The following is a 13495-nucleotide window of genomic DNA, read 5'->3' as shown; positions in this document are numbered from 1 at the left end:
CTCTAGACTGAACTCAGATCCCTTGCAGGAGGTTAAACTGATATTTTTGTTTATGTTTTTTTTTCAAGAAAGAACTATTGTTGAGTTAATTTTCATAGAATGTCTGATAGTATGATATGGTGAAAAGGACAAGTTGCTTTCTTGCATTCTATACATGAATCTAAATTCGTGTATTTTTTTTTCAGGATGCAGATGGTGTTCCAATTGATATCAAGATCAAAGATAATGGTGACAGTACCTTCCTCTGTGTTTACATCCCAGTCAAACCCATTAAGCATACAATCATCATCACCTGGGGTGGGGTTAACATCCCTCGCAGCCCATTCAGGGTAAGTTGATGCACATGAAAGGCAAACGGATCATTATTTGATTAGTGTCTATTTATCTGATGAGCATGTAAGACTGTAACAGTTACCAATTGTTAGATATAGTTTTGTGGAATGAAAGAGAGCAAAAAATAAATAAACAAACGAACAAACAAAAAGGAATCAGAAAAGACAGAAGTGCATTACCAGTACAATGCTTGGTGCTTAGTATAATACTGGTAATGAAAAGGATGACACATAAAGAATATGTAAAGATCTAAAAAAGGAAAATTACATGTGATATAGTCCATGTCTGCTTTAGTAGAACTTGCTGGGTTTAAAACACAGGTTCAGGATTAGCAGAGTAAACTCGTGTTAAGCTGAGGTGTACTCAAGAGAAGGTGTGCGTTTCTGGTGCCTACATTCTCTTCTAGTAATCACAGTAATGTCTATGAGGTGGTTAAAAAAAATATATTGCTTTCACAGTTACACATTTTTACAAGAACCTGTGTCCCCATTTTTATCTTCAGTTTTTACCACCAGATGCACAACTGGGCATGCTCCCCTCTTGCCCTGTGGTAGGATACAAACTCCTACCAATAACAAAAATATATATTCTGCAAAACCTGAAGACATCTACTAGTGAGCTGGAATGTCTGTTGTAGGACTGCATTGTTTGATACACCATTGTGAAGTCTTACCTCCCCAAAGATGGTCAACCCTGTCCCAAAGTACCTGCACCTTTGTCCAGCTGGCAAATTACTAAATTATATCCCTCAAGGAATCACCAGGTGCCTCCCACTATGCAGCCTGCACTCTTCTGGCTGTCTCTTTCTGGAAGTGCATAAAACAAGAAACTGTGCAGGAAATTATCATCATTCAGACTGCAAGTTCCATCAGTAGCATTTTGCTTTAATCTGTCATACTCATGTATCCATTCCTTCAGTCACTAACAATTTTTTCCATGATCCCCTACTTTGCTTCTGTTTTGCTTCTTGACAGAGTCTGCTTGTAGCTTTTCCTTAATACATCTGGAGAAGGGATAGTAGCCTCTTGCTGTGATGCCTGTGCTAAAGTCAGCTGGTAAAATGTCAGATTATGGTAGGGATAGAAGTTCCTGTGATGCCTGTACTAAAGTCAGCTTGTAAGGTGTCAGATTATGGTAGGGATAGTAGGCCCTTGCTGTGATGCCTGTGCTAAAATCAGATGGTAAGGTGTCAGATTATGGTAGGGATAGTAACCCCTTGCTGTGATGCCTGTGCTAAAGTCAGATGGAAAGGTGTCAGATTATGGTAGGGATAGTAGCCCCTTGCTGTGATGCCTGTGCTAAAGTCAGCTGGTAAGGTGTCCGATTATAGTATGGATAGTAGCCCCTTGCTGTGATGCCTGTGCTAAAGTCAGCTGTTAAGGTGTCAGATTATGGTAGGGATAGTAGGCCCTTGCTGTGATGCCTGTGCTAAAGTCAGCTGGTAAAGTGTCAGATTGTGGTAGGGATATTAGGCCCTTACTGTGATGCCTGTGCTAATGTCAGCTGGTAAGGTGTCAGATTATGGTAGAGATAGTAGGCCCTTGCTGTGATGCCTGTGCTAAAGTAGCTGGTAAAGTGTCAGATTATAGTAGGGATAGTAGCCCCTTGCTGTGATGCCTGTGCTAAAGTCAGCTGGAAAGGTGTCAGATTATGGTAGGGATAGTAGCCCCTTGCTGTGATGCCTGTGCTAAAGTCAGCTGGTAAGGTGTCAGATTATAGTAGGGATAGTAGCCCCTTGCTGTGATGCCTGTGCTAAAGTCAGCTGGTAAAGTGTCAGATTATGGTAGGGATAGTAGCCCCTTGCTGTGATGCCTGTGCTAAAGTCAGCTGGAAAGGTGTCAGATTATGGTAGGGATAGTAGCCCCTTGCTGTGATGCCTGTGCTAAAGTCAGCTGGTAAGGTGTCAAATTGTAGTAAGGATAGCAGCCCCTTGCTGTGATGCATGTGCTAACGTCAGCTGGTAAGGTGTCAGATTATGGTAGGAATAGTAGGCCCTTGCTGTGATGCCTGTGCTAAAGTCAGCTGATAAGGTATCAGATTACAGTTTGCAATAAGCCATTCTCCTCACCAAGGGAATATTCTGCTTATAACTGCCAAGGATCTGTCATGTAATTTACCCATCTGGAGAAAATTAGGGCCCATTATTTAACATGGACAGTCCTGGTCTGGAGGGAATGAATCCATAACTTTGGGCCTTTGGAATAATGGCAGGATCCAGTGAAGTCAGAGAAAAAGGAATATTTGTCTGATGGAGAAGTAGGAATCAAAACACATTTCATGGCTGCTTGTATGACTGCCATGACCAGGATGCTTCTACCCCCTGTTACCCAGCTGATCTGGAGTAGATCAGTGTAAGGTTTAACATTCTCTACAAAGGCAGTCCCACAGGGTGATGCAGGGTACAACTGGTGAGGTAGAGCAAGGTAACAAATGGGCAGACCAGGAACTGTGGTTTGACTGTTGGTAGACATAAGGGGCAGAAAGCAAATGGAAAGGATACAGCACTGTGCAGTGAGCGTATAAATATTTGCTGATCAGTGTAGGATGAAAACATGATCATGAGGAAGCCAAAAGTAATGCACAGCAAACAGAAAATGGTCATAGGACAATCACTGTAAAACCGGGTGATAAGGGTATGGTCATGGGATAGAAAGTGTATCATGGTAGTGAAAAGGGATGGTCATTCTTTGGTCAGTGTAATATACAGTAATAAGGGTATGGATGCAAGGTGTGGCTTCCCCATATAGTCTGTAAGGATAAAATACCTGTCTGTGGGAACATGATGTGAAGTGAACTATGGAATGGCAGAATATGTTCCCCACCCTAATGATCATCCTTTTCCAAGATAATACTAAAGAACTGGTCTTTAAAAAAAGTGTCAGCAAGTATAGGCCCATTTAAGTTAGGCAGAGATAAAGCTTTTAAACCCAGGAAATTCCCAGGTAGGCTTAAGAAATCTTTAATTCTGACGGCTTGTAGAAGCAGTGAAAAGGGTTTTAAAACCAGGAAATTCTCAGCTCTGGTTAAGAATCTCTAATTCTGCAGCCTCTGACTTGCAGAACTGGCAGGTATATGGTTAATGTGCATTTATATTCAGTAAGAATCTGACTGTAAACTATATTTCAGCATATCTGCTTTGAAGCAAGACAGCATGTCAGATACGTTTTGGGCATTTGTAAATACTGGAAATAACTCTGTTCATCTGCTGATCATAAGTACTCGCATTTTTAACAGTAAAGAGAATTAAATTATAGCCTTATCATTTACTGCAAATATGGAGTATAATACTTACAAAACTATTTCAAATACATTATTCAGTTTATCAGACTAACAAATATAATAAAGCCTAAAGAGTTGAATGTGGATAGTAAATGTACTGATCTAATAAAATGTAATAACATCTTTCTTAGTTCCTTGACACAGTTATATGTATGCTTCATTTTCTAGTCCATATTTGTTTTGTTGAACCAAGAATCTTCACTCCCAAGAGCATTAATGACCATCTTGGTTGTTTAATGTTTTTTTTCACAGGTAAATATCGGAGAAGGCAGCCATCCACAGAATGTCAAGGTATATGGCCCTGGTGTTGAAAAAACAGGCTTGAAGGCCAGTGAACCAACTTACTTTACGGTGGACTGCAGTGAAGCTGGTCAGGGTAGGTCTTCCTACAGAATCCATATTATCTCTGTTAGAAATAGTATAGCAGGGACCTTTAGTTAGCATAATTCCATTTAGTTCACTTCTTTGTCCTCTGCAGATCACTTTTTAATTCTCACTCCTACTATTTCTTTTAATGTTAGATTTTTTTTTCATATATTAGCTGTATAATATTGTATATAAGGTGTTTTTTATAAATTATAAATATAAAGTATATTGTTCTTTTGCATCATTTTTGTGAATTTTTACTTGTGCCTTGTGACAGGACCAGGGCTAAAAAGTGTCTTTGCACCAGGTCACTCACCTGGCTAACAAATAAGTAAGTGAATATATAAATATCATAAGAGGTGAGACTGAAGGGCTGAGGTGAAGCACAGCATATGAACTCAAATCCAGACCATGGAACAGGCTGCAGGGCATCTTATGTGTGGCTATAGGGGAAGAGAGTGTGGCCCAGCCAGAACTACCCTTCTCCATTATCAGCCAAGCAGAAAATGTTACTGCTGTTGTCTATGGAAGAAGTCATTTTGTGAGCCCTTAGACTAGTGAAAATAGCTCTTCTACTGACTCAAAACCAGCTACAAAGCTAATTGAAAGAAATACTGAATAAAAAAAATTCACTCTGTCTAATCTTGAATGCCTTCACTGCCAGTTTACATGAGTGCTAGAAGCACAGGTTTAAGGAATATGTTCATCTCTACTTACTAGATATGTGGTCCAGGAAACCTCTAAGGAGACTAGTCCAATCACTGAATTGCCCAGAGGACTGCCTAGTTAAGTGATTTGCTCAGAGCCAGATAGTAGAGAAAGTGAATCAATCAATCAATAGACTACAACATGCAGCTTCTTAACTGTTCATAGCCTTAATCCTCTGTGCTAGCTGTCAGACATATTAAAATATTTTGTGTGTGTGTGTGTGTGTGTGTGTGTGTGTGCCTGTGTTTTTTTTAATGAGTGCAAGAACCAAAAGCATGTTAAGTCGGCCTGCATTATTCTCTCACAGTAATGCAGACAAAATATGTTATAGGGCTAAAAGTGTGACAGGAGTACATAGCTGGAGAGGAAGCAGTTGTAACAACAAAGCAGAAAGATACCCGGGAGTATTCCATATCATATCATCTAAAGGTAAATAGATACCCAGGAGTATTTCATATCATATCATCTAAAAGTAAATAAAGCAAATAGTGGACAACAAGGGCATGAGTATCAAAAATATAAATTTGGACAAGTTAGTACAATTAATCAACCAGCATATCTTTCTGAGGTGATAGGAAATTAGAATACCTGTAGAAAAAGTCTTGCTGGCCTTGCAAAATCCACACAGTCAGTAACTGTTAATCAGGATCGAATCCCAGAGCTGGGAGGCAGAAATGTTTCCACTGAGTCACCTTGCTGTCTGATACATAAAAGGGCAACAAAAACATTGCATAGTCTTCCCCGTGCTCATTGTGGGGGATGTGATAGAAATGTTTCTCAATGGAATCTTCACTGTCCTGGTGGTTAGTAGTCCAGTGGGTAGCTGTATCCAAACAAAAACTTTATGAACACAAGATGCAAATCTTAAGATACAGGAAAATATTTAAACAAGCACACAATGGATGGTAGTCAATTCGAACAGCCTCGCTGATATGGTGATACAATCAAAAACAGTAAAATAATTCAGTAATAATATGGGACAGACTTAAATGGATTTTTATGCTGGCTGAATGAAAAAATAAGCTACTGCTTAACAATGACCAGTGATTTATCCAGAGGGTAATCAATTAGACAGACTAGGTATATCTAGCACTACTTTTTTTGCCATCAAAGTCTATTTTTTTCCAAAGGTTTAAGTAAAAACTTTAACTATAGCACTCCCATATGTTTCAATGGACATATTTCTGCAATAATAAGACAAATTATTTGGTACTTTAAAATACTTCCATGGAATAGCTGCATACTGTATTTTCATCATATATTTGAAAGGGTTATCAAGTTACTGCTTGTATCAATCGCATTCAATTCTGGAAAGATAAGCCGAATTTACCTTTTGCAGGTTTTTAAACAAATTTTCTTGTGGTATTTTTTTTTTTTTTTGACGTTAGAATGTTTACAAATTCCTTGCCTTTTCAAAATAAGATGAAATGTTTTATTTGCTAAATTTTACTGTACTGTTTCACTTATGTTCTGTTTCATTAATGATATATTCTGCCTTGTTTTATTCATGCTGTCTCTGACTTGTCTGCAACTTGCATTCTGAACTATTCTGTGCTAAGGTTTGCATTTGTTCTGCCACGAGCTGGAGCATTACTACATATTGTATTTTCAGATATAGTTCACTGATTCAATAAGCTGCTAGATGTAATGGATCATGTTTTCCATTCTAGGTGATGTCAGCATTGGTATTAAATGTGCACCAGGAGTTATTGGCCCCGCAGAAGCAGATATTGACTTTGACATTATCAAGAATGACAATGACACATTCACAGTGAAGTACACCCCACCAGGTGCAGGACGCTACACCATTATGGTGCTGTTTGCTGACCAGGTACAGTCAATTGTCTTTTAAATTGTTAAAGAACCATTAGTAGTGGACTGTCATGATACTATTTCAGAACAAAATAATACATTTTGCTGAGAAAAGTGGTGGGTGTTTCAGTGTTATGTAATCATCTGACTTGCATGTAAGACAGGTGAATGCAACTGAGCACATGGGTAGCAGCATTTTGATGTGAGAGGTCAGACAAACGTGACAGAGAGGAACATGATATGTGTGTGTGTGTGTGTGTGTGTGTGTGTGTGTGTGTGTGTGTGTGTGTGTGTGTGTGTGTGTCTGTGACTGTGTCTGTGCATGTGCATATGAAAATGAAATGTTTATGATAAGGGACTTACAGTTTCAAGTATCACCTGTCAGTTAATCACTTAATTTCAGAGTTAGTCATTTAGCAACAAAATATTGCAATCTGACAAGCTGCAGAAACAGAACACAACATACCAAAGGCAATTAAATGACACAACTTTTTTAGCTTAGCCAGCATAGTAACATTGCAGAATATGAAATGTGGGATCCCATACTTTCTTTGTCAGGCCATGCACATTAGCCATGAAATCACGCTGCCTCAGTGCCTCTTAATTTTGTTACAGTGCCTGTCATGGAATAGCTGTATTCCAGGTGCTCATCTAAATAACCACCATATTCCCTAGTAATTGTGATGAGAACCCTGTCCAGACCTTGGCATCTTTTAGCTCCTGGCGCTCATTAACAATCCTCTTCTTGATATTTTCCTTGTCCATTTTCTCCAATTCCCAGCTTTCTTTTGGATTATCTCCTGCCCATTTTCTCCATTTGCACTCAGCCTGCTTTGCTAGGTTGGTACCCATCCAGCCCATGCTCATTAAACATTTCTGTTCACTGGCCTGCCTATCCAAATCTCATTCCATCATACAATTGTATCCATATTCAACATAGGCTGTGTTTATTCTTCTGTATAACTGAAGGGCATTTATCCTGCCTTAACTCCATGGCCAGCTTCATTTGTGGAGTTGTCTTAGCATGCTTGACTACCTGGCTTTCTCCTCTTCTGCTGTCCTCATGTACTCTTTTATTGCCTCCATGTAATGTTGCTAATACTTCTACATGCTCACTTCTTGTCATTTACAGCTTCTATAAACTCTTAGATGAATGAAACCAGTTGCATAGTTCTGCCACATTTCTTCCTGTCCGTAATGTGTATGTGTTCCATCCTCTTAATAGCCCCCATATTGCATAGTCCTAAATGTTCTCTGTAGGTACTATTCCAGAACATTGGCAAGGTCATCTGCAATTTGTCATTCCTTTCAGTTTTCCTACCAGTCACTGACCAAGATGTTCACAAGAAAAATAGCTCTTGGGGTGGAGAGGGGTGGAACTATCCAGCCTCTGTCTGTCACTTTGTTAGTGGTAATAACACCTCAGGATCGTTTATACAATTTCAGAGTGTATTGTAGTCTATTATGAGAGTTATTTCTTTAATTTTCAACACAACTTACCATATTCTTTTCAGTGAAAGTCGATTCACCAAAATGACCATCAAAGGATAGAATTTTTCCTGCAAGGCCAAACCCTTCTTTTAGATTATCCTTTATTATAATATCTCCTTTAACTGAAGACCCTCCTCTTCATACTCACAGTTGTTTGTCTTCTAATGAGTTACTGTTAGGAGGAGTTACTGTGTGTCACTAACTCCAAAGTGCCTCATATTCACTCTTTTTCAATTCTTATGGAGGGTGTTTTTCTTTTTCTCTGGAGTGGTTACTGGATGCCACCACTTCCAAATTACCACACCCCCTGTCTTTTTTGCTTTACTGAATCAAGTCAGTAATGCTGCAGATTCTTACTGGAGTATCATCAGATGCAGTAATTCAGTGTTTAGCAATATGTCCAGTTATCTCCCTCTTAGTTAAACATCTGTCAGCTCATAATGATAAACTGAATTTCTCATCATCACTGCTGTCTTCTTCCTTGACCACCCCTCTTGATCTTGTCTTAAACTGCTCCTCCAAATGCAATATTATGTTTGGCTGCTTGCATAAATTTTCTAGTCACCCATGGTTCATTCAACCATCTTTTAACCTTGTACATGGGAATGTAGAAATTTGCTGATGGTAGGCCATTAGCTATCCTGTCTCCATGAGTAATAGAGAATATGTCTGTCTCTCTTTGTTCTACAAGTCTCATGTCCTCCCGAGTCCTCTGTGTTTCACAACCCATGTAGGTAATAATTCAAGTGTTTTACCGTCCTGTTGAAGAAAAATACCATACAGTCAGTCTTCAGTCTGCTCCCTCCATTTGCAAGTCATAGCTTCCCCATCTCCCCTGTATTTCCTCCAACTCACTGTCCTAGCATATACGGTAACTGTAGCTATCTGTGTCATTTTGCCTCTGTTTCTCCTGTATTGCAATGAGTGGATCCTACTAATACTCATTTTGTAGTTATTCTCTGCACAGATACTTTTAGACTGATAAATACTCTTCTTGCAGTAAGACCCCCAGTTCTGGCATCAGTAATGGACACAGTAGTCTATAATTACAGCATTACCAATGTTGTTTATACAGAGAGGACATTGTCTGCCTCCATGGAATGTATATGTCTGGGACTCTAAAACTGTCAGCATCCTCTGCTCATAGTGATACATCTTCTCGTACCCAAGCTATATATGAAAAGAGGTTGTCATTCTTCCAGAAAACACATACAACCTAGTAAACAGGCATAGTTTTATATCAGATGCCTGTAGGGGCAGTACTAAGAATTGTGGAACCTTGAAATCCTATATTAGATGCTTTTAGGGGCTGTGATGAGAATTCTGGAACCAGGAAAGTTATATTCAGGTTTATGGTATAATTAATCCAGTAGCCACTGATATTTTGTGACACTGTTGAGCATACAATGCATTCATCCTTTCTACTGCATCTAAATGTAAAAATCCATTCAATTAAGTATGCTTTGAAACAGAACAGTATGTTAGATGAGCTGTGCTGGGCGTCTTCACTGCTGGGAATAACTCATTATTCATAGACAAGTGTGGCATGGTATTTTTAACAGTTCAAAGAGCAAATTTATAATCTTATTAGCAACTAACTGCAAATATAGCATTAATTAATCCTTGTTTAACCAAATCAAGTCAGCTACTCATGCATTTTTAATGTCAGTAAAGAAAGAAAGAAAAGTCTACATATAAGTTATGTTTGCGGTATACATCCTTATGCAGTAAACTTAATTTGGTTTGTTATAAACATGGTTCACTTCTTCAGTCCATTTACCATTTCATACTGCAGTGAATACCTTACCCTATCTGTGATAATGGCTACAGATCCTTTGACAAGCCTCACTGGTCTAATCCTCATCACTTCTCTCCCATCCCCTTGTCTGCATTCGATCTTCTGTTCTAGTTCACTTCTCTGAAGTGTGCCACTCTGTATGAATCACACTGAACCCTGCATTCCCTCTGTCTGCCAGGTTTATAGTTTCCGGTGAGACTTTTGCTGACTATTCCCAGCATCAGTACCCAGTTCCCTGATCATTCAGTCATCCTTGGAGGTCTGTGATGCTTTTCAGACAGTGGTAAAATAAGGCACATATTTGCTAAAGAACACTTGATTAAAGGTAAAACTCAGCTGCCATAGTTGTTACTAATCTCTCTGGTAATATAACCCCTTAATACCACACTCTGTTTTATTCCCATATAATGAGCCTTACCATCTGCCCTCTCTCACCCAGACTGCAGTTCCCCTAAAAGCCTTTTGTGATAGAAAACACAATATTGAAGTTGAATTAGATCATGCCTATTAGGTTCCTTCAGTCAGCCCTCATCATGATCCATTCGTAAAACTTGATCAGACTGAAATGAAAGACTTCCCAGTGGGTCCTCATACTGCTGAGGATTCTCCAGTCTAATGACATTGTCAAAATCAAAATTTCAGCTCTATAGTACTTGTCAGGCAATTTGCGATCTCTCAGTAAATACAGGCATTAACGGTCAGCTGGCTGCAGTTTGTAGTGTAGTACTTGGTAATACCTACGACAGGTTGTTTCAGTGAGTATTATTACCTTGATAGTCTGTTCATTATTAAAACCATAGGGCAGTATTTTATAATGTAGTACCGCTGATGCCTTGGAAGCCCCTAGCATTTCTTTCTAGCTATGAGCAGTTCTACAGCACTTTACTGACAGGTGTAAACCAGCTCTGTAAGACGTAACATCAGCTAATGCCCAGTAACAGGGTTTGTAAGTCTGTACATAATGCCCAGTAACAGGGTTTATAAGTCTGTATGTAATGCCCAGTAACAGGGTTTTATAAATCTGTACGTAATGCCCAGTAACAGGGTTTATAAATCTGTACATAATGCCCAGTAACAGGGATTGTAAGTCTGTACATAATGCCCAGTATCAGGGTTCATAAGTCTGTACATAATGCCCAGTAACAGGGTTATAAGTCTGTACATAATGCCCAGTAACAGGATTTATAAGTCTGTACATAATGCCCAGTAACAGGGTTTGTAAGTCTGTACATAACGCCCAGTAACAGGTTTTATAAGTCTGTACATAATGCCCAGTAACAGGGTTTGTAAGTCTGTACATAATGCTCAGTAACAGGGTTTATAAGTCTGTACATAATGCCCAGTAACAGGGTTTATAAGTCTGTACATAATGCCCAGTAACAGAGTTTATAAGTCTGTACATAATGCCCAGCAACAGGGTTTGTAAGTCTGTACATAATGCCCAGTAACAGGGTTTATAAGTCTGTACATAATGCCCAGTAACAGGGTTTGTAAGTCTGTAAACACTGACATTAGAGTTTTGATTCATAACTATTTTTGAGAGTGGTACATTAAGAGACACGTTTTATGTATTATTTACATCCTGATATTTACATCCTGACTTCTTTGAAGTACTGGATATCTTAAACTTCAAATTTTATTTAGAATGTACTAATCTTTATAAATGAGAAACTGACACAAGAAGTATTTTAATACTGTTTTCCACATTTTTCAACAGGAAATTCCTATCAGTCCATTCCGTGTAAAAGTAGATCCATCCCATGATGCCAACAAGGTGAAGGCTGAAGGACCAGGACTAAACAGGACTGGTGAGTGGTGCTATAACATGGATCCCCTCACTCATATTTGCATAATAATTATTCCCCAAGAGGACCCTGCAGTATTAGACAAGATAACTTTGTCATTCAAAAAGTGTTCATTTTTTCCCTAGTAAAATTTTAATACATTGTATTATGCATACAGACTTAGCAAAGTTCACCATCTTTATTTACTGTACTTTGTAGAATTCAAAACAAGGTAAGAAAGAAAGAAATAGACTCAAAACCCTTTAACACAGTGCATATTTGAAAAGTTCTTTCTCTAATGTATTCCTATCTGTGTGTGTGTACATATTATGTGTGTGTGTGTGTGTGTGTGTGTTTTGTGTGTGTGTGTGTGTGTATCAGAAAATTTGTAAAAAAATAAACACTAAAAATAATCTGCTACAGAATGAGAAAATGGAGGAGTTTGTGAAGGAAACAACTTTTATCTGATTTTATAAATGAGTGACGTAAGAATTTTTAAGAAAGATTTGAGGGTCTTTTTTAAGGGATGGCAAGTAAGCTGGCTACTAGGATGTATGATGTAATTGTGAGCTTAGACTATTGACACTGGATAAGAAATGATATGTAAAGTGGCTGTTGATGAAGGAAAATGTCAACAGTTATAGGTTCATAGGTTCAATTGAGGTTACTAGTCTAATGGCCCTAAGCCCTTTACAAGCCTAGCTGTGTAAAAAAACTCATGTACCCTAATTGACCATAGTTAGATGGTCATTGCTAGCAGAGTGATTCTATGATCAGCACCAAATACCCCTGTCCATAAGGCACATAGGTGCCACTCCAGGGTGAATTTACGGTCACCCATCCAATTGTCAAGGTTGCACTTAAATAGGGTCATTGAGCTCTGCTTCATGTGAAGAGGGAGCTTATTCCAGAGAAGAGGCAATCTCTGGGAGATATATTTGTCTCCCCAACATGTTTTGTCACAGGCTAGGTTGAGATCCCTGGAGCAAGTGACTCTTATCCGATTTGATTTGCAGATGTGCAGCATTTCCATTAGGGCAGAGTCAGTGTCTGCTCAGCAGGCCAGACACAGGTCACCTCTAAGCAGGCTGTATGATACAGAGTACAGTGATACAGTGACAGGGCTTTCAGTCTTTTCATGCAAGTCATGTTTTGGAGGCCCTGGATTCTCTTGGTTAGTAACCTCTGTGGTCTCTCCAGTGGCTGCAGGTGTCTGGTGAGATACATATAAAAGGGAGCGTTGTACTCAGTTAGTGGTCTGATAAGGGTCTAGTACAGTGGAGTTATAACCTCTTTAGTTTTGGATGTGATGCCCTTATTTATGAGATGCACAATCCAGAAGGCTTTCCTCACCACTATGGACACATGTTGATTGAAGTTTAGATTGCTCTGTGTTCCCAAGTTTTGCACCACTGGGTTTAAACTTAGAGGAGTGCTATCTAGAGCATAATTAGCAGAGGCTACTTCTTTACCAAAGGGGATAATGAGACATTTTTGCATTTAGTTTTAGTTCATGACTTTGGCACCAATCATTTGTCTGCATCAGCCCCTTCTGTAATATGTTTACATTGTTGGGGGACTCAGTGATTGCACCCAGTTTGCAGTCATCTGAAAACTTGGTAATAGCTATAGGCCATCTATTTTCACCTGGACCTCACAGAAATAGATTCCAAATAGTAGAGGGTCCAGCACAGATCCTTGTGGTACCCCACTGGTAACTGCTCTACTGGTGGAGATGAACTCCCCAACTTTGACAGTGTGTGTTCTGTCAGTGAGCCAGTTGGCTACCTATCCAATGATGTATCAGTTAATACCCAGCTGGGAGAGTTTCTCAATGATCCCTGAGTGGGGAATTGTGTCAAAAGCCTTGGCTAAATCAAGATAAGTGGTATGTACTGCTTTGCCCTGATCTAGGGCTTTGGTG

General features: G+C 39.1%; 1 protein-coding gene across 7 annotated transcripts in view; it reads left to right on the top strand.

Annotated features, from left to right (window-relative positions):
• FLNC (filamin C) overlaps nt 1–13495 on the top strand; it is a 287042-nt gene that overhangs the window by 166491 nt on the left and 107056 nt on the right. For all 7 annotated transcript variants that reach the window (XM_044088643.1, XM_044088642.1, XM_044088641.1 and 4 more), the window contains 4 exons: nt 186–329; nt 3865–3988; nt 6357–6517; nt 11505–11595. In XM_044088643.1, coding sequence (XP_043944578.1) covers nt 186–329; nt 3865–3988; nt 6357–6517; nt 11505–11595 — 520 coding nt within the window. The remainder of the gene's footprint in view (nt 1–185; nt 330–3864; nt 3989–6356; nt 6518–11504; nt 11596–13495) is intronic.

Source organism: Protopterus annectens, chromosome 11.part0, assembly GCF_019279795.1.
Source record: "Protopterus annectens isolate FY-2018-M chromosome 11.part0, PAN1.0, whole genome shotgun sequence".
Lineage (NCBI taxonomy): Eukaryota > Metazoa > Chordata > Ceratodontiformes > Protopteridae > Protopterus > Protopterus annectens.
This window is presented reverse-complemented; position numbering and strand designations above follow the sequence as displayed.